Source organism: Artibeus jamaicensis, unplaced genomic scaffold (assembly GCF_021234435.1).
Source record: "Artibeus jamaicensis isolate MK-2021 breed Jamaican fruit bat unplaced genomic scaffold, CSHL_Jam_final contig_466, whole genome shotgun sequence".
NCBI classification, from domain to species: Eukaryota; Metazoa; Chordata; class Mammalia; order Chiroptera; family Phyllostomidae; genus Artibeus; species Artibeus jamaicensis.
Genome location: NW_026521844.1, coordinates 11,600,779 through 11,625,310, shown reverse-complemented (window position 1 = coordinate 11,625,310; position 24,532 = coordinate 11,600,779). Strand labels below are relative to the sequence as shown.

At 44.2% G+C, this 24,532-nt stretch overlaps 1 protein-coding gene across 2 annotated transcripts in view; it reads left to right on the top strand.

The window, feature by feature from the left end:
- Positions 1-24,532, top strand: part of MED12L (mediator complex subunit 12L) — a 315,205-nt gene that overhangs the window by 61,879 nt on the left and 228,794 nt on the right. For both annotated transcript variants that reach the window (XM_053667213.1, XM_053667212.1), the window contains 6 exons: positions 4,639-4,808; positions 7,232-7,342; positions 8,547-8,816; positions 11,900-12,049; positions 13,083-13,182; positions 13,492-13,628. In XM_053667213.1, the coding sequence (XP_053523188.1) occupies positions 4,639-4,808; positions 7,232-7,342; positions 8,547-8,816; positions 11,900-12,049; positions 13,083-13,182; positions 13,492-13,628 (938 nt within the window). The remainder of the gene's footprint in view (positions 1-4,638; positions 4,809-7,231; positions 7,343-8,546; positions 8,817-11,899; positions 12,050-13,082; positions 13,183-13,491; positions 13,629-24,532) is intronic.

Below are 24,532 nucleotides of genomic sequence, written 5' to 3'. Positions count from 1 at the left end.
GCCCAACACAAAACTGTAAATTCACTGAAAACCTTTTTTTGTGTGTGTTAATCTGTTTGTATTAGTGTTTGTGTATTTTAATCTGTGGCCCAAGACAACTGTTTTTCTTTCAGTGTGGCCCAGGGAAGCCAAATGGTTGGACACCCCTGAGTGAGTTCTCACTGGTTTCGATAATGTGGAAGAAGGTAGCCAGAAAATGAACCTCCACAAAATATATTTAAGTTCATAAAAAATAATTGAAAGTTTAGTATTTGCATGGCCCTTCGTAGCACCCTGATTAGCAGGTGCTTGTAGGTGAGTTGGTTATAATAAACATTGTATTAGAGAGGAATTTGGCATTTTCCCTGTAGTGAATTTTGAAACCTTTAAGTTGTGCAATGATGAATTTAAGCTAGAAAGCAATATGTTCGTGTGAAGATTTGAGAGGCAGAATAATTGGGAAGAACTTGGTTAATGCTTATTCTCAGAGAAACTTGGGGTGCATTGATTCAAGTCCATGCTTAATGGTGACTGAGTAAGGCATCGTTTTATGGGGATAAAAGAGAGAGATGGAGGAAATTCTAACCGTCAGTTGGATGGGGGGTGAGAGTGGGGGAAGAAAGAGAACCCCTGCTACGTGGTGGGGTGGTGTCCAGAGACCAGAGAAGGCTGCATGTTAGATGTGGCACTTGTATCGGGCCCAGAAAAACTCACACGTGAGCACATGTGAGTAGAGAAGGTATTGTAGGTAGAGATTGCATCATACGCAGGAGAGTCAGAAAGCAGTGTGAGCTGGTGGAGGACACAATGCTGGGTGGTGGGCAGTATTTGAAGTGGTTTAATTCCTAGACAAGGAGTTTGGCCTTTAAGTCAGTAAGGCTTGCTGGTCCACGGAAGGGTTTGGAAGCAGGACACTGATGCCGATGCTATAAATGCTTGTGCAGGACTCTGGGCACTGGCCACTCAGCTGAGGCAGAGTAGGGATTGACATTGAGGGCAGCAGGTGCTGTCCTCACCAGTGAGGGCCTTGACCTTTAGTTTTCTTTCCCCAAACTTTTCGTCCTGATAATGAGGATCATAGCTACCACTTACTGATCAATGTCTGTAGTGCATGCATGGTGCTAACTAACTCATCCTTATAGTCAGTCATTCGATGTTTATATATTATATTGATCTGTATTGTGAAGATGAGGAAAGGGAGAGTCAGCAGAGGTTAGAGCTGTTGCTCCAGGTCACGTGGCTGAGTGGCCGAACCGGGGTGTGGATTCAGGGCCATCCTGTTCCCAGCTCATTCCACCAGGACTGCCGAATGTGGTCTCTGTTGCTTCTCTGCCTCGTTGCACCGCAGGACGTCCTCTCCCGGAGCCTTTTGCACTGGCCTGCGCCTCCTCTGCTGACTCCCATCCTCTTATTAATACTGCAGGTGTTCCAGGCCCAGGGGGCTCGTTTAAGGTGACCCGGCCCTCTTCTCCCCACTGTGTTTTCATGTACCAGAGTGGGGCATCTCGCACCTGTTTGTGTACCTCTGGGCTAGCTGCGTCACCTTGGGTGAGCTGACTGTGCCTGGGTCTGTGAAGGGGGGCGTGAACTGCATGACCTCTGAAACCCTTTCTGTTTTGGGAGTTAGACATTAACAGAGAAGAAACAGTGGCTGTTGGATTTTTGGATGCTAGGGAGAGCATTGTTGAAAGGACCGGACATTTTACTCAGTCCTGACCCCTCTCTCAGTGACATTCACACTCATAAACTTTCTGCAAATGTGGCGTCACGGACCGCAGGTTCTCCTGGTCACCCAGGAGCTGCAGATGTGTGCAAAGGCTCCAAGTGCTGGGATTTAGAACTGCCTCATTTTCAGAGTAGCCTCATAGGTCACTTTCCGCATCTTTTTACCTTGGAACCCCATTCTGCCACCCAGCTTCCCTGTAATTGCTCTTGAGTCCTGTTTTCCTTCACCACCTGGAAACTGGGCCTCCCACTCGAGACCAGTTACATCAGAATCTGGCAGGTGGGGCTGAAGGCACTGGCATTTGGTGTAAGCTCCCTTCGTGGGGGTTTTTATACTCAGGGCCGAGACCAGTGCCTGTCTTTGCCACTGCTGCTGACTGCCCTGTTGCTCCCTACGATGACCAGTCCTAAGTAAGCACGAGAGGGCGGCACATCCTAATATTGGGGTGGCCAAAAGTTTGTTTTTTTCTGTGAAACGCCTCTAGCAGCACTTAGTTGTCTTTAAGTTCATTTGAAACAATTTTGTTAGCTTGTATTATGACAGCTCTCATATCAGTGTGTATTAAAAAAACTTACGAAAATGGGTAAACTTTTGTGTAGCCATTTTAATATTGAAGGTGGAAGAAAATACGCAACATTTTCAGCATATTATGCTTTATTATTTCAAGAAAGGTAAAAACACAGCTGAAATGCAAAAAAGGTTTGTGCAGTGTATGGAGAAGGTGCTGTGACTGATCAGATGTCAGAAGTGGTTTGCAAAGTTTCATGCTGGAGATTTCTCGCTGGAGATGCTCCACGGTCAGGTAGACCTGTTGAATTAGATGGTGGATCAAATCAAGACATTATGAGAACAATCAGTGTTATACCATGTGGAAGATAGCTGACATACTCAAAATACCTAAATATATAAAGATACTGATGGAAATGAAACATGTGTCTTTTATTTTACTGAAAAAACCCGTATGGACTTTTTGGCCAACCCAGTATGATGTTCAAGGAGCACAGCACCAGTGGACATGTGTTTTCTGTTTTCAGTTTCTAATGAAAATTCTGAGTGCGTCCTGATTTTTTATACTAGTCCGCTCTAGACTGTCTTACGTCTCAGACCTGTGAATCTGTCTGCCTGATACAGTCTGTCAGTTGAGTACAGTTCAAATTCAAACACTAGTAAGAGCACTGCCTTTGAGTTCCATGGGAGGTTCAAAAGGAGTGGAGACTGTGGAACAGTTCTATTCAGCAAGTTTTTAAAAAAACATGTTACATGTTTGTATCAACAGTCAAGTGCACATAAAGACCAAAAGGTTATATATTAAAATATTTAATGATTATGAGTGATGGGGTCACAGATTTTTTGTTTTCATATTTGCACAACACATTTCCTATAGTGACCATGTGTTTCTTCTGCGTTAAAAAAAAAACCCTTAAAAAGAACATATATTCTTGACAAAGTAGGGGTGTGTGAATGTGTGCTGTATTTTTAGCTCTTGAGACTAAAATATTCTGTGGGGATATTGAGAACAGTACCATACTGAGAGTGAGCTAATGGCAAGGCTTGGCACTCAGACTAGGATTTGGGTCCTTGTTATTTTTGGTTTTGCTCATTATAGCTCAGCTAAACTCACCTCATCGGACGGTTGGCATTTTGTTTGCCAAACAAGTATCATGAGACTGTTAGTCCATTATCAGGGGCACCAGAAGATGATGACATTGATAATTTACTCTTCTAATTCCAGTGGGTTCGTTTTAATGATAATATCTGTTATTGGTGGCGAATGTTGACCTAGCATCTGTTCATCTTTTTGCATTGGCTTATTATTGGAGTTTAACATGTGCATTGAATTTGAATTTTAAATAAGATACAATTAGAATAAGTGGTTTAAACTACAACTTAACAGTAGTTATCTCTGGGTACTGTTTTGAAATAATTTTAACAGTATTTAACAAGGAAGAACAAAGTGCTCAATCCCTAACAGATGTTTAGTGTCTGCTTATACTTTCGTCACCATAGCTTCCTTTAAAATAAGGTGGAAGTACCCGTTGCCCAGTAATAGGAAAACAGCATCGCGTGGTAATGTTTCAATAAGATGGTTTCTCCTGAAATGCTGTGGGGCTAATCCTTGGGGAAATTTGGCTGTGAGCATGCAGTTATTACATTTTTATCCACAGAATGGGCTAAAGTTGGCATCTCATCCCTCATGGTTGCCAGAGGCAACACACTGATTAAATTTGTGCCCCTGTGGCAGACGTTTTTGAATAATTTCAGTGGTTTTTTTATGCTGCCGCTTCTGTTTCCTTCTCAGTCCCTGCCTGTTGTTGCCCACCACTCCCGTGGATGGCAGGCTGCGGCGCCTCCTGTCGGTCGAGGGGAGGGGGCAGCTGCTCTGTGTCAGGGCTGCTCACAGGCCGGTCCCCCTTGAATGCCAGTCCACTCACAGATTGTCAGTCACAGAACGAGTCTTAATTAGGCGTGTTTGAGACTTGGACTCTGAAAACATACTCTCAGAGAGCTGCACTTGTGGGATTTTGAATTCGTTTGGTATAGGGTTAAGCTGTCTTGAAGTGCTCACCTCTGCTGTTCTGTTCCCTGCTTGTGCCTTTGATATTTTTGTTATGCTAACTGTTGTTTAACGTGGAGGATCCCCTGATGCACCTAATTTGAGTGTAGCTGCCTTCTCCTGGGTAGGGGGTCGCAGAGCACAGAGGAGAGCTGCCTTCTCCACTCAGAGCTGGCCAGATCCCCTCGGGCTGTGGGGGGCAGGCCGTGGCACACCGGCGTGTGTTGCCGAAGGGCTTTGGGGAGCACAAGCCTTTCTGAACAGCACTTTCACGTGCAGAAGCCTTTTTTATGTCATTTGTTTTGTAAGTCCATCCTTATGATGATCAGGAAGTGGGGGAGAAAGTTAATTCTCATACTATTTCTTTAAAAAAATGCAGAGTGGACACAAATATCTACCAGGTATCTCCGAGAGCAACTGGCCAAGATCTCCGACTTTTACCACGTGGCTTCCAGCGTGAGCCACGGCCCAGTTCCTGTGCCGGCCGACGTGGAGCAGGCGCTGAAGCAGTGGGAGTACAACGCGAAGCTGGCCTTTCACATGTTCCAGGTAGCCTCGCCCAGACTGTCTCTGTAGCATTCTCTTAAGAGGAGAGCAGATTCCTTATGGTTTAGTTTCCTGGGGGTTAAATTGTATCTCTGCATTCAAAGGAAGCAATCCGACATTTCTCACATCAAATTAGATTGAAAGCAACACCTTTGCCCTGAGTCAGTGGCGCCTTATTACGCATATTGATCTCCAGCTTTAATAATGTCAGCTCTTTGAATGTACTATTAATATAATCCCCTTCAGCCTTTTATTTTGCAAAAATTAGATGTATTCATTCAAAAAGCTTTGTACGGATGTCTCAGAATAGATACCCTTTAGAGTTTAGTTATTCCAAAGTTAGGTCATTTTCATTTGGTTAAGCTGCAGTTTAAAATGCAGTTGAGGGGCCATGCGAGGGCACTGAGGCATGACTGAACTGCCACCCAGACAAGCTGATGTGAGTCGTATTGACCAGAAGAGGGCGCGTGTGCTGTGAGTTGCTTCTGTCTTTACTGCTGGCAAGGAGGAAGTGTGTGTATTCTGCTGAAACTGTGTTGCTAGAGTATAGACTTTTCATTTCTTGCTATCTTGACCAAAGAGGAGGGGTATTAGAAAGAGTGTGTGGCTTCTAACTTTTCCCCTTAGAACTTTAATTATAATTTCCAGCTTGTGATTTTCTCCTAAGAGCTCAAAGTAGGAAAAAGCATGGTTCTTTTGCAAAGTAGCATTGTTAAAATCAGTTAACACAACTCTTTACAAATCCTCACTCCATTTATTAGCTGGTCTAATTCAGTGTAGTCTGCTACTGAGCTTTTATGACTTTCATTGAGCTGAGAATTTAGTCTGCATCTTTTAAAAAGTGTCTTACCATACTTAATGCCTTTTGAAGGATTTCTTTATGTAATAGGACATTGAAATCAGTGTGTCTTTTATAAGAAGCAACTAGGCCATAAACTGATTGGAATCTAATTGGAACATTAATACTACAATTTAAAAGTATATTATATTTTTGAATTGCCATGTTCCGGAATGTGAAACTGCCCCTCGTATGTACACGTGCAGACAGCCCTGTGCAGAAACACGGGCGTGGGTCTGGAGCCCAGGCCCTGGAGGGTGGGCTGCGGTGCAGCCATTGGCAGCCGTGCTTGTGAAGGCCCCTTTGTTTTGAGTGTTGCATTCCCCATCTCTTACACCCTAGTGCAGGATTCCACTTCACTTATCTCTTTATTAAGTTCAAGTTCACTTTACTGGTTCGAGAGTTTTAAATTACGGTTTTTCTGTAACTAACCCTTTAACTCTTTTTGACTTATAGTATTTAAAAAATTAGAAATTAGCAACAAGTAACTATCTTGGTATCATGTCAATGTGGTACCTTTGTAATCTTATAAATACAGTAATTTATCGGTACAGTATTTTATACAGATTGTTGGGAACGATGGTCATGGACCACTGGTCATACACAGATCTGCAAAAGTTGCCAGGAATGGTGGAATTCAAACCCAGACTGCCTGGGTCCAGAGTCCACACTCTTAATAAGTAGGAATTCATATTAACTGCTGAGGTTGTTACCCTAGTGACCATGAAAGTATGTGTCCTTCCCAGAAAAAATAGCTTTTTGTTTCCATCTTGAAGTTGCTTTCATGATGTGAATCATAATACAGAACTATACTGTGACATCAAATGTGACTTGCAGCGGCTGTCATGAAATGACGTGCACACTTGTGTGTACGCATGTGGGGGCGGGCGGTCGATGAAAAACGTTAGGAGGGCTTGTGTCTAGGGTCCGTATCACCCCTATGGGGCATTTTGGAAATTTGCAGGCGTGTTATCATTTTTTAGTAGTTATACTGGAATATTTGTACATTATAGTATTATATTATAAATTCATTTTATTTATATTATAGTAGTTATACCATTATATTTCTAAGGATATGTTTTACAAGTAGGTTATAGTATCTGAATTTTCCTTTAGCACAGAGGAGAGTATAAGGAGCATTGGTTCTGACGGGGTTGTCAACTTCTGATGATGGGGTACAGATAATGATGCGATGGGCGCTTCTGTTGCTTTGGTTCTTTGTACTTGTCGCCACCGGCCAGGTTTCCTCCTGTGAGTAGGACTGAGTTCGTACACCTCTGCAGTGTCGCCAGGGGCTGTCTGTGCCTGGGAGTCTTTTGAACGTTCTTTCTTGTAAGAATTAAAAAAAAAAAAAAAATTAGAATGAAGCAGATTACCAAAAACCAAAAACAACAACGACAGCAACAACAAAATACCCAAACCAACCACATAAAGTAATATTTATTAGTTTTTTCTGTCTAGAATTTGGGCCGTGATTAATGAGTTCTACAGCAACAGGAACGATAATAGTAGAATGATGCTTAAGCATAAGAATAAGAGTGCTTCTTGCTTTAACATTATTATTGTAATTGTTCTGTGTTCATTTAAGGAAGGAATGCTAGAAAAACATGAGTATTTGACGTGGATCTTGGATGTTTTAGAAAAGATCAGACCAATGGATGATGACCTTCTGAAACTGTTATTACCGCTGATGCTGCAGGTACAGTGCGTGTAACCGTGAGCCAGTTGATTTTATGGGCAAGACATGAATCTGGTAAGGATGGTTAAGTAAGTAGAGATGGAAGAGGAAAAGTTTTCATTTTGAAACAGAAAGCAAAAGTATCTTGATGCTACAATACACGAGGTGTAAGAGGCTTCTTAAGTTTTAGCGGCCGTCTGCACTGGCCACGTTCGGAGTGCGATCTGCCCTTTTTAAGTGTCCTCACCCACATGGATTTCTCCCGCCACCGAGCTACGCGAACAGCCCTTTAAGTACGGTCTCCTTGTTCACACTGATTCCTGTGGAAACAAAACAGATCATCTCTTTTTAAGGTTACAGAGGATCCTCTGCATTCGTTTGATACTTTTTGAGCCACTGGGGATGGGAACTTCCTATTTTAATGATTGGCTTAAAGTCTGTTAAAATTTAGGTTATGTGGATGAAATTTCTTTAAAAATTTACTTTGGAAAGGTAGTACATGTATTTGATTATTCAGACACTACAGAGAAGTCTGTGATGGGAAGTACTGCCGTTTCTCACCTCAGTGCAGCCCGTCAGAGTCTGCGCCGCGCCAGCGTCCTGGGCGCCCTCCCTGGGAGGTGCTGCCGTGGCAGCCGCCGCCAGCCAGGTGTGGCTGTTGAGCTGTCGGGCTGTGACAAGGACAGCTTGCGGTGTGTTCTTACTGACAAATACACACCAGATTTCAGGCTTCATGCAGAAGCAAGAGCATGCATAATGTCTCGGTACTTCTTGTTTTGATTACGGGCTGAAAAGATAACATTTTGGCTCTATGAAGATAAATAAAATATATTATTCTTTTAATTTGACCTTTGTTTTTTAAATGGCTAAAAACATTTTAAAATTACATTATATGGCTTGGCTATGTTTCTTTTGCACAGCACTGGGCCTATACAGTACCTTTGAAGGTTTTTATTCTGATCAAAAAATGACCAGAGGGGAGAGGGAAGGGAAGTTAAGGGGAAAAAGGGGAGGGATTTGGAGGAACAAATAGGAAGGACACAGGGATGAGAGCTAAGGGGGGTGGAAATGGGAGGGAGGTGGGGAGCACGGGGCGGGGTGGGCTGGGATGGGAGAAATAGAAAACTATACTTGAATAATAACTAAATAAAATTTAAAAAATGCGCATGTTAAAAGAGCTATTTCACCAGTCATGACTGAAGTCTGGTGCCCTTGTGCTCCCCAGTATTCGGATGAGTTTGTTCAGTCGGCCTACCTGTCTCGTCGTCTTGCCTACTTCTGTGCCCGGCGTCTCGCCTTGCTGCTGAGTGACAGCCCCAGCCTCCTCGCTGCCCACTCGCCCCACATGATGATAGGACCAAACAGCTCGAGCATCGGGGCCCCCAGCCCCGGCGCCCCCGGCCCCGGCGTGAGCCCCGTGCAGCTGGCCTTCTCAGACTTCCTTTCTTGTGCACAGCACGGCCCCCTGGTTTATGGGCTGAGTTGTATGTTGCAGGTAAGTCCTCGGACCTGCTTACTTTATATTAAATTCCCACGTAGGAAATAATTGTGCTGGGAGCCACATCCTCAGCGTTCACATCACGGCTCCAGTTTTTTCCATAACCAAGTAATTAATAGATGGAGATTTCAGGTTTTATTTCTTGTGTTAAATCAGGCTAAGGGAAGATTAGTTGCTTTAGTCTCGAAGAAAGTTCCTGTAGTTGTTCTTTGTCAAAGCCATTAGTAGTTCAATGATTAAAAATTCTGGAGGGAATTCATAGAATGAGTCATCTGTGTTACTGTTCTTCTGGAAGATCAGCTTCTTCATCACCATTCTTTAGCTTCCTCAGTTTACATCTAGAGTTGGTTGCCTTTTCCAGTTTGTCACACTCTGTTCATGTGCCGAGCATTACCGTTGGTGCAGCTCATGACCGTCCACAGCATGCCAGCCGCTGGGCTGGCAGTGCGGAGCGAGATGCAGCCCTGCCCTGGGGAAGCTCACAGGTCAGTGTTCAGGTCACAGTTTGGGTCTCTTTGCTAAGAGGCTTAGAGACAGGCCTTGCCATGAAGACAGGGTGGGATTTACTGCTTTGTCAGGAAGACAGACTTACAAATGGGCAGCTTTTGTGCCCCCTGATAAGGGCTGCCGGGGGCGTGCACAGGGAGCTAAGGCAGGTGAGAAGTAGGATTTCCGGTCCCACCCAGAATTCAAGGAAGCTTTCTGAAGGTGTGATCCTGATTGATGCTTACAATATGAGTTAAAAAGAAAAGGTGTAGAGTCTTCCTGGCAGAGCTGGCAGCATGGGCCAGGGCCTAGAGGGCCGATCGCTCCTCCTGTGCGCAGGTTGGTGTTAGTGGGACACAGAGCATGAAGTCTGTTGGTGGTCAGGGCACAGAAGACCCCTGTGTGCCTTCTGATGGGATGTCATTGAAGGACCTTATGCATGGAAGTGACACGGTCAGCTGTGTGGGTTAGTTAGATTGTTTAACCACAGTAGCAGGATGACTTGTGGGAGTGGGGAGGTAGGGTAGAGAGAGACAAGGTGAAGAAATAAGTTTTAAGAGTCTAGGTGAGTTCAATTTTGGACTCTTTTTATCCTTTAGGATCTCCAAGTAGACATTTTCAAGAGGTGTTGCATGTCTCATCCTGAAGATGAGGGCAAACAACTGGCTAATGTGTGGATTTGACTCACTTGTGGCCCTTTAGCTGGTCAGGAGTCTGGGAGGGTTGAGGGTACCTCAAAGGTCGGCAGCAAGAGGGGACCCGTGGCCCTGACGGGCGGGGGGTGAGAGGCGGCAGAGGGACCACGCGGGAAAGGCTGGCAGAGGGGAGAGAGTATTATTACAGAGACAGAGACGACGAGAGTGCGGACAGTGCTGTTAAGTCTGTTATTTTAATAGCATTCATTATGTTCTAGGCACTGTTCTAAGTTGTAACACATTTTCAGTTACTAGTATTCTTTTTGTAACGCTAATGGCGAAATGGCGAAATTCAAACCCAGACTGCCTGGGTCCAGAGTCCATACTCTTAACAACCACACGAAGCTGCTTCTTGAGGTGCCGCAGAAAGTTCCCATAAGTAGTTAGTGGTGGGCAGTGCCCAGGGGATTGGGGAAGTTTGGTAAGAAGGTGGCCGACTTGTCTGTGACAGTATGGTTGTGTCATTGCTGATCATCATTTGGGTGTTGGGTGAAAAGTCAGAGTAAGGTGGGTTGACCAGTGGTGCAGAATGAAGGGAAGAGAGAGAAATCGCTGCTGGGGTAAATGGGGATTTTTTTTTAAGTTTACTTTTGACGGGCAGGTTTGAACCTATTTCTAAGCTAAGGGTAGACTAGTAGAGAGAGAGTCGAGAACAGGAGCAGAGGGGTGTTCGATTGACCCGTGTCCTGGCCGTGGGGAGCTATGGAATGAAGCACAGGGGGAAGAGCCCCGCTGTGGACGGGAGACGAGCACCCCGTGGCCACAGACGGGAGGAAGGGGGCAGGGATGTGCGCCCGCGGAGACAGCCACGCCGGAGGGTACAGAGACTCACCACCGTGCTAGTCATGCTGGTTCCAAGCATGGGCGCTGAAATCAGTTTGGGCCTGTTTGTGGTCCTTCTGTCTCATCGTCCTCTTGTGTGGAGTCGGGGAATAACAGCACCTGCCTCAGGGGCTTGTTGTGACGCACCAGTAAGGCGGTCCTAGAAAGGTGGCACATAGGCTGGTCCAGTAGAACCGGCCTGTAAGGGTCGCAGCCGGGGTAGATGAGCTGCGGTCTGTGGGCCAGGTGCAGCCCACCAGCCATGATGGGCTTTATTTCTTCAATGAGTTATTAAAGCAAAAAAAAAAAAAAAAAAAAAAGAGGACTATGTGACAGAAACTATAGATGAACTGAAAATCTTAAAACATTTACTATCTGGCTTTTTACAGAAAAAATGTGCTGACTGCTAGTTCAGATTACTCCCCGCCCAGCATCTATGAAGCTACTTGCTGTACCATTATTTGAAATAGTAAAAAAATAAAAATAAAAATAATTTCTTTTTTAGAGTTTATAATCTTAGAAATTACATATTTAATTCCATCTCATTTTTTAATTTGATGAAAAAATTGTTTTAAGTGATGATCCTTCATTTTTATTGTTTCCTTGGTTTCCTATACTGGATAGTTATACTTTCTCAATAGTTGTACTTCCTGCCTTTCAAATGAATAATTCTTTTTTTTTTTTTTAAGATTTTATTTATTTATTTATCTTTAGAGGGGAAGGAGAGAGGGAGAGAAACATCCATGTATGGTTGCCTTTCGTGCGTCCCCTGCTGGGAACTGGCCTGCAGGGAACTGGTCTGCAACCCAGAAATATGCCCTGACTGGGAATCGAACCAAGATCCTCTGGTTCTCAGGCCTGTGCTCAATCCACTGAGCTACACCAGCCAGGGCTCAAATGAATAATTCTTAGTTTTGTCTTATCAATTGAAAAATTATGGGGTAAGCCATTCATATTTTATTTTAAACTCTCTGGTAAGAAACTGTAAAAGTCAAGGCAAGGCGTCATTTTTACTGTGAGCAGTTGTTGCACCTTTTCTTTTCTCTAACTCTCCGGACTCTCCTGGTTTACCGTCAGACTGTCACCCTCTGTTGCCCAAGTGCCTTGGTGTGGAACTACTCCACAAACGACAGCAAGAGCGCGAACCCCGGCTCGCCGCTGGACCTGCTGCCGGTGGCCCCCTCCAGCCTCCCCATGCCAGGCGGGAACACGGCTTTCAATCAGCAGGTAGACTTTCTGTTGTGGTCTGATGAGGATTCTCATTTATTATTATTGTTATTATTATTATTATTATTATTATTATTGATTTTAATCCTCACCTGACGATATGCTCATTGATTTAGAGAGGGCAAGGGGAGGAGAGAGAGAGGGAGAGGAACAGCAATGTGAGAGAGAAACATCTACTGGTTGCCTCTCGCAGGCACCCCGACTTAGACCAAACCCACAACTCAGGCATGTGGTCTGGCTGGGAATTGAACCCACTACCTTTTTGTCTTACGGGATGGTGCTCCAACCAGCTGAGCCACACTGGCCAGGGTGGGGGTTCTCATTCCTGAGAGGTATCAGGGCATACTGAGTCAAGTGGATGTGAACATTTCACGTGCTGGGTGACTTTCCCTTCTCTTCGCCCCCCCCTCCCCCACTCTGGGCGACCTTGAGAAATATTTAGCCTCTGCAACCACCACAGAAGTTCATGGCACTCTTCTTTCTGGGCAGTTTTGGCAAAGAGTTCTGCCACCCAGACAACAATTATGGTGATGGTTCTATATGGGCACAGCTCTCGTAGCACTAGTCTGTGATATTTTGTAATTACCACGTGTTTTTATTAGTGCCGGGTTACTTGGTTCAAAGACGTAAAGAAACTTTAACCAAAGAGCAGTGACTAATATTTAGAATAAAGTCCCTGTTTTTTGCCAAGCAGTCTTAAATGAATGAACCATGGCTGGTTGCTTCCATACATAGAACAGCTCAAAGGTGGTATTTGGAACTTTTACCTTCTATGTGATGCCCTAAAAGATTTTCACTTACAAAGAATTTTGTAGGCGCTTATTTTTGTGAGCATTTATTATTGAAAACTTTCGTGGAATCACCAATCGTAAATTTTAAAACGCACGCTTGGGCCACAGGCTGAGTTTCCTACAGTGCAGTCACGATTGTAGTTCACCGTAGGATGCTCTGCTTATGCGGAAAAGCCTGACATGATTTGGACAGCCACGGTGGCTTTCCAAGCCCAAGGTAATTAGAAGTGATTGTCTTTCAGGTTCGGGCAAGGATTTACGAGGTAGAACAGCAGATAAAACAAAGAGGCCGTGCAGTGGAAGTCCGGTGGTCTTTTGACAAGTGCCAAGAGTCAACAGCAGGTACAGAACACGACAGGAGTGCTTTTGTGTATGGGGCTTTCAATGTCTTGCTTCTGATTCTTGCAAATTCATCCACATGTTGAATAAGGGTGCTTTTTGACAAAGCCATCTCATAAATTTTGAGGATGTTCTTTAGTTTAATGCCCCGAAGATCCTGGCTGGCATGTCAGGCTTGGTTTTGTTGCCAGTTCTTCTATGCTGAGAATGATTTCTTAACATTTTTTTTGCACTGCATAATAACGAGTTTCGTACTGTGCTGCTTTGGCTTCCTTCGGCCTGTGTACCGGCTCACTGCACTCTCACGTCCAGGCGTGACCATCAGCCGGGCGCTGCACACGCTGGAAGTGCTGGACCGACACTGCTTTGACCGGACCGACTCCAGCAACTCCATGGAGACGCTCTACCACAAGATTTTCTGGGCGCACCAAAACAAAGATAACCAAGAGGTAGTTGTTTTTCGCATCTTTTATTAGCATTTTCTCTTATTTTTCATTCAGTAAATTTTGCTGTAGCCTTTTCTATGAAGTGTTATATCTTATAAAGGGGTCTTCAGCCTGAAGTCATTTTTTTCGTAGGACTGAAATGTCCTACATTTCATAGGTCCCACAGTTATAAAAGCAGAACGTCCATTGTGCTGGCCTACCTACGTATGTTGATTGGAAAGACTTTTCTTTGTTGTTTTATCATCATTTCCCATCATTTCAGGTTTAGCAGAATATTCTTCACCTAGTGACTGGACTTTATGTAGTGGTTTTGTATAACTAAGGAGGAGTAGATTTAGCACATCAAAAAGCAGTGAATGAATACTTGTGGTGTTGATTGTTGAAAAAGCTATAGACAGCGTGTTACTCAGAATTCTCCAGAGAAACAGAACCAGTAGGGAAAAATTACGTGTGTGTATATTTCTCACCTAACAGTGTGTATATATCTCACCTAACAGTGAGAGTATGTACAGTCATTTGGCACATAATGGTGTTTTGGTCAATGATGGATAGCATCTGTGACTGTGGTCCCTTAGATTCTAAAGGAGCTAAAAAGTTCTTGTTGCCTAGTGATGCTGTAGCATCATAACGCAGTGCAGCGCATCCGTCACACGTTGGGGGTGATGCTGGTGCTTACAGACCTGCTGCGCTGCCTGTTGTATAAAAGTACACTACGTAGTACTTGACGGGGATAGTAAAACAACCGTTACCGGTTTGTGTGTTCACTGTATGTTTTATTGTCATTTTAGAGTGTACTCTTCCTGCTTATTAGACACGTTTGCTGTGAAGCAGTGTGCCGCATTTTGCCAGCAGCAGCCTCGTACATCTCGTGTTTGCCATGTCTGATTGCATCATGTCTCCTGTGCTCGCTTTAATCTCGTGTTGTTTCACATGGTAACATGCTGAACAGGCTCACAGCATAGGAGCAGTAGGCTGTACCATATAGCTGTGTGTGTAGCAGGTTATACCCTCTAGGTTTGTGTAAGTGCCCACTGTGATGTTTGCACAGCAAACACCACGAAATTGCCTACTGACCCATTTCTCAAAACGTATCCTAGTCCGTAAGTGGTATATGACTGTATTTGAAGGAACTGGCTCACGTGATTACGGGGCCAGCAAACCTGAAATGTGTAGGGCAGGCCAGCAGGTTGGGGAGCCAGGGAAGAGTGGAGGTTGCAGGGAGTCTGAAGGCAGCCTGGGGGCGCTCTTCCTTCTTCCCGGGGGAGCCAGTATTTTCTCATAAGGCCTTTTACTGTTTGAATGAGGCTTGACCAGAATATGGAGGATAGTGTGCTTTACTGAGTCTACTGATTTAAATGTTATTCACATAAAAAGAAAAATGTCTTTTTGTAACAAAGCCTTTCTTGAATAAGAGGCTTCAAGAGTACGAAGATTTGTAGTACATAGAAGTGAGCCCGTCTGGAAAGGAAGCAGGGCTACCTGAGATGCCAGGTGTGCTTTTGGATGGCCAGCCTGCTTGTGCTGAGTGTGGAGTCAAGGCTGCAGTGTCCTCTGGTGAGAGCATTGCCTGGCCGCTTCAGTTTTGTGGTTAGCAGGATTGTATAATACAACTTTGTAGTGAATGAAATGGGCAACTTCAGAATTATATGCCTCATTGACCTGTAGAGAATGTTATTCACAGGCATTCTAAAGAGAAGATCATGAGTATCTTATCCAGGGCAGAAATTATGTTTGATGTTTTTGAATAAAATTATATTATCAGGTGGTCCCTCAAGCACAGCTGTCTCCAATGTGCAAGAAGAAATGATAAGAACTTCTATTTAGATTACGTTTTACAACAACCTTCTGTTTTAAGCAGTTCTAAGTTTTATAATGAACATAATTGTTATGGTAGTATCAGTATAGAAATAAAAATATGTGTATACTGAAAATATTTACTTAAAAAATATTGGGCTGCATGTGAGAAGTGTTGGGAGATCCCCACGCTAAGCTTCCTCTGCCTGAGGGACTTCACCCGGAAAGTGGCAGGCATGTGCCACTAGAGGGCGCCATGTGCTCAGGGCTGCGTTCTGGATGCGCCAGTCACAAACGCACTTCGCTGGCAGGACGTCGGTGTTGCCCAGTTGCCCTTTAGGAGTGATTATTGCATGTTGACTCAGCTCTGGGAGGATGTGATGTGAATGAGTGGCTTTTTTGTGGTTACTATGCTGTTTTGTGAGTAAGAGAAAAACTACATGTTAACCTGTAATGCAGACTGGTCACCTTTCTTAATAATTGGCTGGAAAGAATAACTGGGTGGAGTCTTTTGAAATATTTAACATTAAATTTTTTTTTTTACAATATGGCATCGGTATCTACTTGTGTATCTGTGTGTGTATGTATATGTGTGCAAGTGACAATGTTTCATCTCTCTGCTGACTCTGTGCAGGGTGTGCTGATTTCTTCTGGGTCACTTGATGTGCCTCTGGAATTCGTGTGTGAGCTGCAGAGCTGCGCTGACTCTGCTCAGCACTGTGACCGTGAGCAGGTTGCTGCTGGGCTCTGGGCCCCGTGCCCTCACTTGTTAATCGGCACAGAGCACTTGACCTGTCTGTCTCTAAGGAGACACCAGCACTTTCAGAATTGTGAGGCACTGTGTAAATATGTTTCAGATTGTTATTGTCAAACAATAATATTAGGATTGTATCAGAAGAACCAATGTAGTGTTATATTGGAAGTTACAGTGCTCCAATGAGGAGTTACATAATGTGGTATGGTTAGTATTCAGAAACACATCTCGCTTCCTTAAAATGGACCTCCCCTTTTTGGTTTTACAGTTTGTTAGGACTTAGGCAACATGATAGATAATAGAAAGGTCCAAGTGCTGCAGTTGCAATGAGTTTGAGGTTTGCTTTTGCTGAAGTTGTGTTTAGGTTGTCTGCACCCTTGGTTACATGTCCTCTTTACTCAGGTCTGTTTGGGAACTTTGAACTTCACTCTCCTCGATTCCCTTTTCTCTGGAACTGCTAAGGGGAAATACTGTGCTCTGCACTGACTTGTGGGGAGCAGAGAGAACAGCTAACCAGATGGGGTGACGGGCCAGAGGTTCAGATTTGTGTTGCGTAATGTCTCGGTATTTGGTGAAAGCCCACTGGAAACAAACAGTGATGCACAAGATGGAGGGATTCGGGCCTTGGTCCTGCTCTTTGGTGGGACTGCGGTCACAAGAATGAGAGTAGCAGCTGACACTGTGCCCGCAACGGGGTGTGACAGGCTGTGGCATGCTTTCACTCCTTCCACACGAATGCCCGGTTCCTGTGCCCTCCCCCCCCCTCCTTCCTGCTGCCCGCGGGTCCTGAGCTACTGCTTCTGTGTCGGGGCTTGGGTACTAGTTCGAGTAAGGGAGCGCAGATGCAAGTCTCAAAACCCTTACCATTTACTTATCCTAGATCTGTGCCACGTGAGTTTTTGTTCGCTGGAGTGTGGGGTGTGAAAATGTGCTTAGGACAGAGCTTGTCACACGGCCACCAGATCGGTGCTGTGAACTGGTGGTGGGCTGCTGTGTGCAGGTCTCCTGGAGGGCGGGGCTGCGGTGACCAGGGACAAGACTTAGGAACAGGGCAGCGTCTGTCGGATTCTACTTGGGATTGCACACCCACTGTGGCCTGATCAGTATTTCAAGAGAACTTGGATACCACAATTTGTATGTTGACTTTTTCAATCCGACAGTACTCTGCTGGCCAGGCTGCGTGTCTGGTGGTCTGTCATGTTTGTTCAGATGCCTATCATTCTTGTATGTGCTGTATACAACGTTTACTCATCTACTTGTCTGTTTAGTGTTTTAGAACCATTTCCACTCCTGGTGATGGGAGCAGAGAAGCCCGACGTCCGTGTGAGTTAGTTACTTCATGGGGTGTGGGGACCTCCTGACTCCAAATCCCGACTGAGTCCGTCACTTGTGGCCTCACCTCTGAGCAGCGGGATGAAGGCGAGGCCCCTGAACCCTCCAGAGCCCTTGGGCCACTTCCTTCCTCTTGGCCTCTCTCCTCGTTGGTGGTGGGCGTGAGGGAGAAGCAGCTGCATCTCTGGGTGCCTGGGGATGTGGGTAGAAGGGAAAGTGTAAAGGTGGCAGGAAGAGCTGCCTTTTCACTTCTCTGTCTGGTGTCCCAGGAAGCAAACTTTGTCCCGAGTCACGAGAAGGACGCACCAGCTGCACTGGACAGAACTGTTCAAAAACAGCTGCAGCCTGTGCATTTCCCCTTTTCCTGCTAGTAAACAAAAGCATCTCACGCCAGATCCCTGGAAATCCCTGTGTTTGATGTTCGATGCTTAGAATATTGATAAAGCATTCTTTGAACAACTGTGATGAGCACATACTGATGATCGGAACGGCAGCCCGAAGTCCAGAGCTTGTGCCTGGTTCACGTGCTGGTCTCCAGGGCCAGAGCAGGTCAGCACAGTGTGGCTGATGTGCCACCTGAGCATCGTGACCTAAATTAAAAGACAGAAGCTCGGGTTCTGTGACTGTGCTTGTCCGTGTTTGTCTTTCTGCCAGCCGGACTCCCGTGGGCCGGGGTCTGATCGTTCTGCTCGCTAGCACCGTGCCTGGGCCCACAGGTCCTGAGGAGATACTTACGAAATTTGTTTTGGGGGCTCATAAACATGCTGCTGGAACGGTGAACTTGAAGGGGAGACCCGTCTGTCTGTCAGTCTTTTTTACATTCTTTGGTTTTCACAAAGCCTTTTACCTTCAGTAGGGAAAGCAGAGGATGGGGTTGACCCACCAAGGTGAGGCGGTTGCAGTGCCGTGCTGTGAAAGAGCTCGTGTCCATTTCAGCGTTTAGGGTCTCGTGCCTTTTCATTCCCTTCCCCCCCTTCTCTTCCCTCCCATCCCCTCTTCTCCCCTCCTCTCCGCTTTCCTTTCCTTCATTTCATTTCGTTTCTCTTTTATTTAACATTGCTTATGTAAGGAAAATATTTTAGTCACTTTTTTTCCATTTTAGTCACTTTTCAAAGCCAACACTAAAGGGAGTCTAACAACGCAACAATTAGGCCAACAAGGAAAACGTACCTGCATGACGTCCCATTGAGCTGCCCTGTGCCGAACCGTCACGCTGTTGTTAATGCTGGTGCTCCTCCCGCTGGAGTCTGCTGCCCTTGGGAAGCTACGTGTTTTCCTACCGGAGCTCCATAGGAAGCCTTGCCGATCTTTTACAGCTACCATTTTCTTCTTTTAAAAAATAAATCTAAACATGATTGAATAACAGGGCAGTTATAGTGACATGACAGGGACACAGTTGTGAGTCCAGACATCGAGACTTTGCCGTCATAGAGAAGGGCCAGCACTGCCTTCGTTTAGACGGCGGGGGCGGGGGGCTCCTTTGTTTCCGACCATGCGCGCAAGTCTGTCGTCTTCAAACTGTTCTTCCGAGTACTTCAGGGGCCCTGTTTTAAGTGTGTTCTGTCATCTAATTTAATTTTTCCCTGGCCAGTGCCATGCATGTTTTAAAAAATTCTTTCATCTCCATCTTTATAGGTGAGGAAAGGGGGGGCTTAGAGAGGACAAGTAAGTACATTGTCCCAGCTCCCACCCAGCTCATTCGTGGGAGGGCAGGAGTTGGGACCCTAAACGGTTCCACAGTGGCACTCGGACTTAGTGCCTTCTGTCCTTTGAACCCTGTCAAAAATAATTAGATTTTAGGTAACCATAGCTGAGCAAAGCAGTGTCAGATGCAATTTTAGAAAAAGGAGTGTAAAACCTTTGTAATTGCCTTAAACAGTCTCCACATATTATTAATATTGGCACATTTTTCTTAAGGAATAATCTCTAATTTTTAAGTTTGTTTGACAGTTTTAACATAGTAAGCAATATCTAAGTTAGAAGAAAGTCTAAATGCTTAAGTGAGCAACCTGGTCTTTGTAGGATGGCTCAGACTTGAGGCCACCTCAGGCCTGGATTTAAATCCTGGCTTTGCTGCCAAGTGGCTGCGTAGCCTCAGGGCAGTTGCTTACCTCCTTCAGTCCCGTTCTCTTTGTCCAGCGCCTTCAGTCCCGTTCTCTTTGTCCAGCGCCTTCAGTGCCGTTCTCTTTGTCCAGCGCCTTCAGTCCCGTTCTCTTTGTCCAGCGCCTTCAGTCCCGTTCTCTTTGTCCAGCACCCTTCCTAGGAGCCCTGTTCATAGCGAAGCATGTGGCAAACAATAGGTGCCGGTTGTTATGTTCTTGGCTGGGCAACTCTGGTTGTCAAGCCAGAATTAACCTAGCACCATCTTTTAGAAATTGTTATTTCCCCTGTTCTCATTTCTTTGTTTCCTTTATTATTTGTAAAAGGCAAGTAGTACAGCGCTGGCTGGTGTGGCTCAGTTGGTTAGAGCATTGTCCCGTACACCGAGATGTGAGGGTTCAATTCCTGGTCAGGGCACACGCCTGGGTTGTGGGTTCGATCTCCTGTTCAGGTGCGTATGAGAAGTACTGATTGATGTTTCTCTCCCTTCCTCCCCACCCTTCCTCTTTTCCAAAAGCAATGAAAAGAAAACCTCTTAGGCGAGGATTGTTTTTTTTTTTTTTTTTTTTAAGGTAAGCAGTGTAGTTTATTGGCTCATACAGCAATGACTTGGAAATTATGTCTAATGCTTTAATTATTTTCAGGATTAGAGACATGGCATCTTTCAAGGACTTTCAGAAGGATTTACTTTGTGATCATAATTTTATCTCACATATGAGTTTGGCTATCATACAGTTATACATTTCACAAAACTGTTTTCATTTGTATGATTTAAATGATTTCACTGAGGGATAGCAAATTTCTTTTTTGGCACAGTGCAAATTAATGACGATTAGTTGATATAAATGCTCAAAAATGGTTTTAATTCTGTTTTCTTAATTTTTTCTTCTCAAAACTGTACTATTTTTAACTGCTGTTTTGGAAAAAAAGGACATCTTTCTTGTTTTCATGGTGTATGTTTTGTTTCAACATTGATTCTGAGGATGAGAGACTAGGAAAACTTGCCGCTCTCCTCACAGAAATCAGCCATTCCAAGTATCTTTTGGAAATGTGTGCATGTGAAAGCATTCATGTTTATGAATGTTTTTGAATAGTGAATGCTGTTTATGTTTAAGTGATAAATCTTGTGAGCTCATTACTTTATATGGTGATACTGTTGGAAATACTATTTGGGACTGAGCCCAGTAGGCTCATTGTGTCCTAGCGCCCGTTCAGACCAGTTTCTAACTTATGCAGCCCTTGAACTTCACCCAAATCTCAGACCGCGGGAACTGCTGCCACTACGCTGCCTAGCATTCCGTATTACTCATTGGTTCTGTTATACGAATGATGTTTTTATCCTGATATGACCATTTTGTTTAATCTTGACGAAAGCGATGAATTATATTTATAAACATGTCCTTTTAGCGTTCAGATTAAAGAGTTATTGAAGAGCTTTATTTAGGGCCCTGACCAGTGTGGCTCAGTTTGTCCCATGAGGCAGAAGGTTGCTGCTCGATTCTGGTCAGGGCACCTGCCTGGGTTGCGGGTGCGTCCCTGGTTGGGGCGCGAACGAGAGGCAGCCAGTCAGTGTTTCTCTATCACATTGATGTTTTTCTCCCTTTCTTCCTCCCTCCCTTACCCTCTCTCTAATAAACAAACAAACAAATAAATAAAATCTTAAACAATTTTTAAAAAGAGTTTTAATCAGTATCTGATGTCTAGTCATGTTTGCTATTGCTCACAGTAACAAGCCATTGATTTTCCCTGTTCCCTTTTATGGTTTTACTTATCTGTCTATTTGTTTATAGAGAGAAGAGATGGGAGGGAGAAACAGAGGGAGATAAACATTACCTGTTGCCTCTCTCACACCCCCAACCAGGGACCTGGCCCATAGTCCAGGCATGTGCCCAAACTGGGAATCAAACCAGTGGCCTTCTGGTTTATGGGATGATGCCCAACCAACTGAGCCACACCAGTCAGGGCTATGGTATTGTTTTATAATGTAGGTTGTGTATTTAAAATGGTAAACGATCTCACCAATTATCTTCTGATTTCTAAAGGAAATCTGTCTTAAATGTAGTTGCAATTTTATTCCCTACTTTGTTTGTTAAAGAATACAAGACCTGTGGTTAGTGTCTAGATACCATTAGGTTGTTGAGTAAGAATTGAATTAAGCTTAATCTATTAGGTTTGTGCCGCCCTCCTCCAGGAAGAAAAAAAATGTGACAGGTGCCCCTTATGAAAACTTTCTTCACATTTGGAACACCTAATAGATGTAGAAAGCACTCTTAATAATGATTATTGGCAACAGAATCAATAGTTTCAGTATTTTACCACTGTGGGTGTGTCCCAAGTTTATGTGGTCAGATGAACAATTCTGTTTTTTAAGGGACCTTACTGATTTTTGAATTTTTGAATTACTTGTTCTCATTAGAGAAGATTTTCCTGCTTATGATTGTTATACACACAGTATATGAATACATTCTTGACATCAAGGACTTCCTTTCAGCCGATGCCTGGGAATCCTGCCCTTCTCTCCTGCCGAGAATGGGAGGCTACCCGAGTCCCTGCTGTGGGGCCAGACTCTCCATGTCCTGACCTAGTGGTTTTGAGACTTTTAACATTTTCAAACGTTAGGCCTCACTTTGTTCAACAATCATATGATGGCGTGAAAGCATTGAAAAGGGGGATACTGTGTTTTGTGAGAAGTAACTGTTGTTCATTTTGGCCCGTATACTTTGGATATTTTCCTAGGCACGTTTGTGTGCACAGGTGTGAACACTGAAGACTCCGACAGGTTTTTCTTCTGCTTAATATTGTCCATCACATTTTGCTTATTTATTCTGTTCTATCTGTGGTGCTCAATTCTTTTACTCTTATAAAGTTTTCCACTTATCTGGGTTGGTGGGGGGTTAGATGATTATATTATGTGAACTATTGCCTTATATAACCTTTCAAACATTTACCCATTTTTCTTCTCATTGACTAATCTTTTAGAATGATGCTGAATAAGACTGTTGGGGTCTGCATCCTTGATTCATTAAGTTACAAATGGAAATGCTTCTGGTGTTTTACATTTAGTCAACTTTGGGGTTACATCAAATGTTTTTCCCTGTGAAGTAAGTGTATCTATGTGGGGGGTGAGGGAGATAAGATATTAGAAACCTCCCTCCCCAGCCATGCTCCTTGTGTTTTCCTTCAGATTCATGTAGTACAGGACATTGCTTTTATATTCTTTAATTTAAAACTATCTGTTGAACCTGCCATGTGTCAGGCACTCTGGGAAATGTTGAAAATATAACCATGCAGAAGGCCCACCTCAGCCTTATATGAGCATCTAGTCTAAGCACTGTTAGAAGAGGAGTGACGTCTTGGGTAGTTCACTCCTGTGGCTTCGTTTTCTGTACGACAATTAGATTAGAAGTTGGGCTGGTCCCCAGAGAGGTGGGTGGCAGTGGCTGGTTGGAGCAGGGTCTGTGTGACCCACTTGGGAGACTTCCATATCGCCCTGCTGTCCTTGCACTTCCAGTGATCTCGCTTCGCCCGAAATCGGGAGCAACAGCAAGTGTGGGCTTTGGGATTAGGCCTCCTAGTTCTCCCACTTTCGATCTCTGTGACCTTGGCCGCCTTACTTACCCTCTAAACCTCTGTTTTCTTATCTGTAAAATGGGAATAGCGATGCCTACTTCCAAGTTTCTTGTTGAAGTAAGAGACGATATAATAAAACACCCAGTACCTGCTCAATATTTTTTTAAGTATTTTTAAAAGATTTTATTTACTTATCTTTAGAAGGTAAGGGAAGGAGAGAGGGAGCAAAATATCAATGTATGGTTGCCTCTCATGCATCCCCTGATGGGAACTGGCCCACAACCTAGGTATATGCCATGACTGGGAATCAAACCACAGTCCTTTGGTTCGCAGGCCCGAGCTCAATCCACTGAGCTACACCAGCCAGGGCTCAATAAATATTTTTGATTATTACTACTGCTACTATCTGTGGTTGGAAATTTACAGCTGCAAATACTGTTGCCATGACTACATGTTTTCATTTATGCTCAGGCCAGAATTCGGGCTCTTGGCCCCCTAGTCCCAGAGGTACTTTCTTTAGTAGTTCTCAGGGGTGTGCCTACTCTTCCTAATGGACATTTGAAGCCAGTAGCTGGAGATCCAATAACCATGAATCTATGTTTTGAAAGATGCATATCACATGGAAGTCAATATCAGTATTACGGAACAGGGAGACGGACACTCAGGCTGTGAGCACCAAGGGTGGAAGGCAGAAGAGCCCAGGGCAGCTCGGTGCTCACACAGAAGGCCGCCGCCCCCTGGGGGGTGGGGAGGGGCAGGGCCAGCAGTTCTCTCCCAGGTTCTTTTGACATGCCTGCTGCTCTTCTTACCTAGTTCATTTCCCCAGAGTTACGTTGAGGCAAGGGTTTCATTAATTAGTTGAATGATAAGGACAAGTCATTGAGCATCTTTATGTCTTGGGGTTTTTATCTGCAAAATGGGGATACTAATAATTAGCCCACAGAAAATGGAGATTAAAATAATTCCTAAAACATTTATTGCAGTCTCTGTAAATTGAGTAAGCACTCAATAAATATGAATTATCTCTATTACTGCCACCTTCAAATTTGCCAAGTTACCTTTCTTAAGTGACTTGGAAAGTGATTTAGTCTATACTATGTTATTTTACATTTTACTTTAGTCTATACTATGTTGTTTTACAAATTTATTAGGTGAATGAGGAGATTTACATTTAAGATCAAGAACTTTCCATTTTTAACTTAATTTTTAAGTCAGTAATGGGTGTAAGATATTAGTAATGACTAAAATAAGCAATAAATAGTCTAAAAAGCTTATTCTACACAGTAGGTGTTTGACCAGAATATAACAATTTCATTTGGTCAGGGCTAGTCTCCTTCAACACCGAGACTTTTACAAG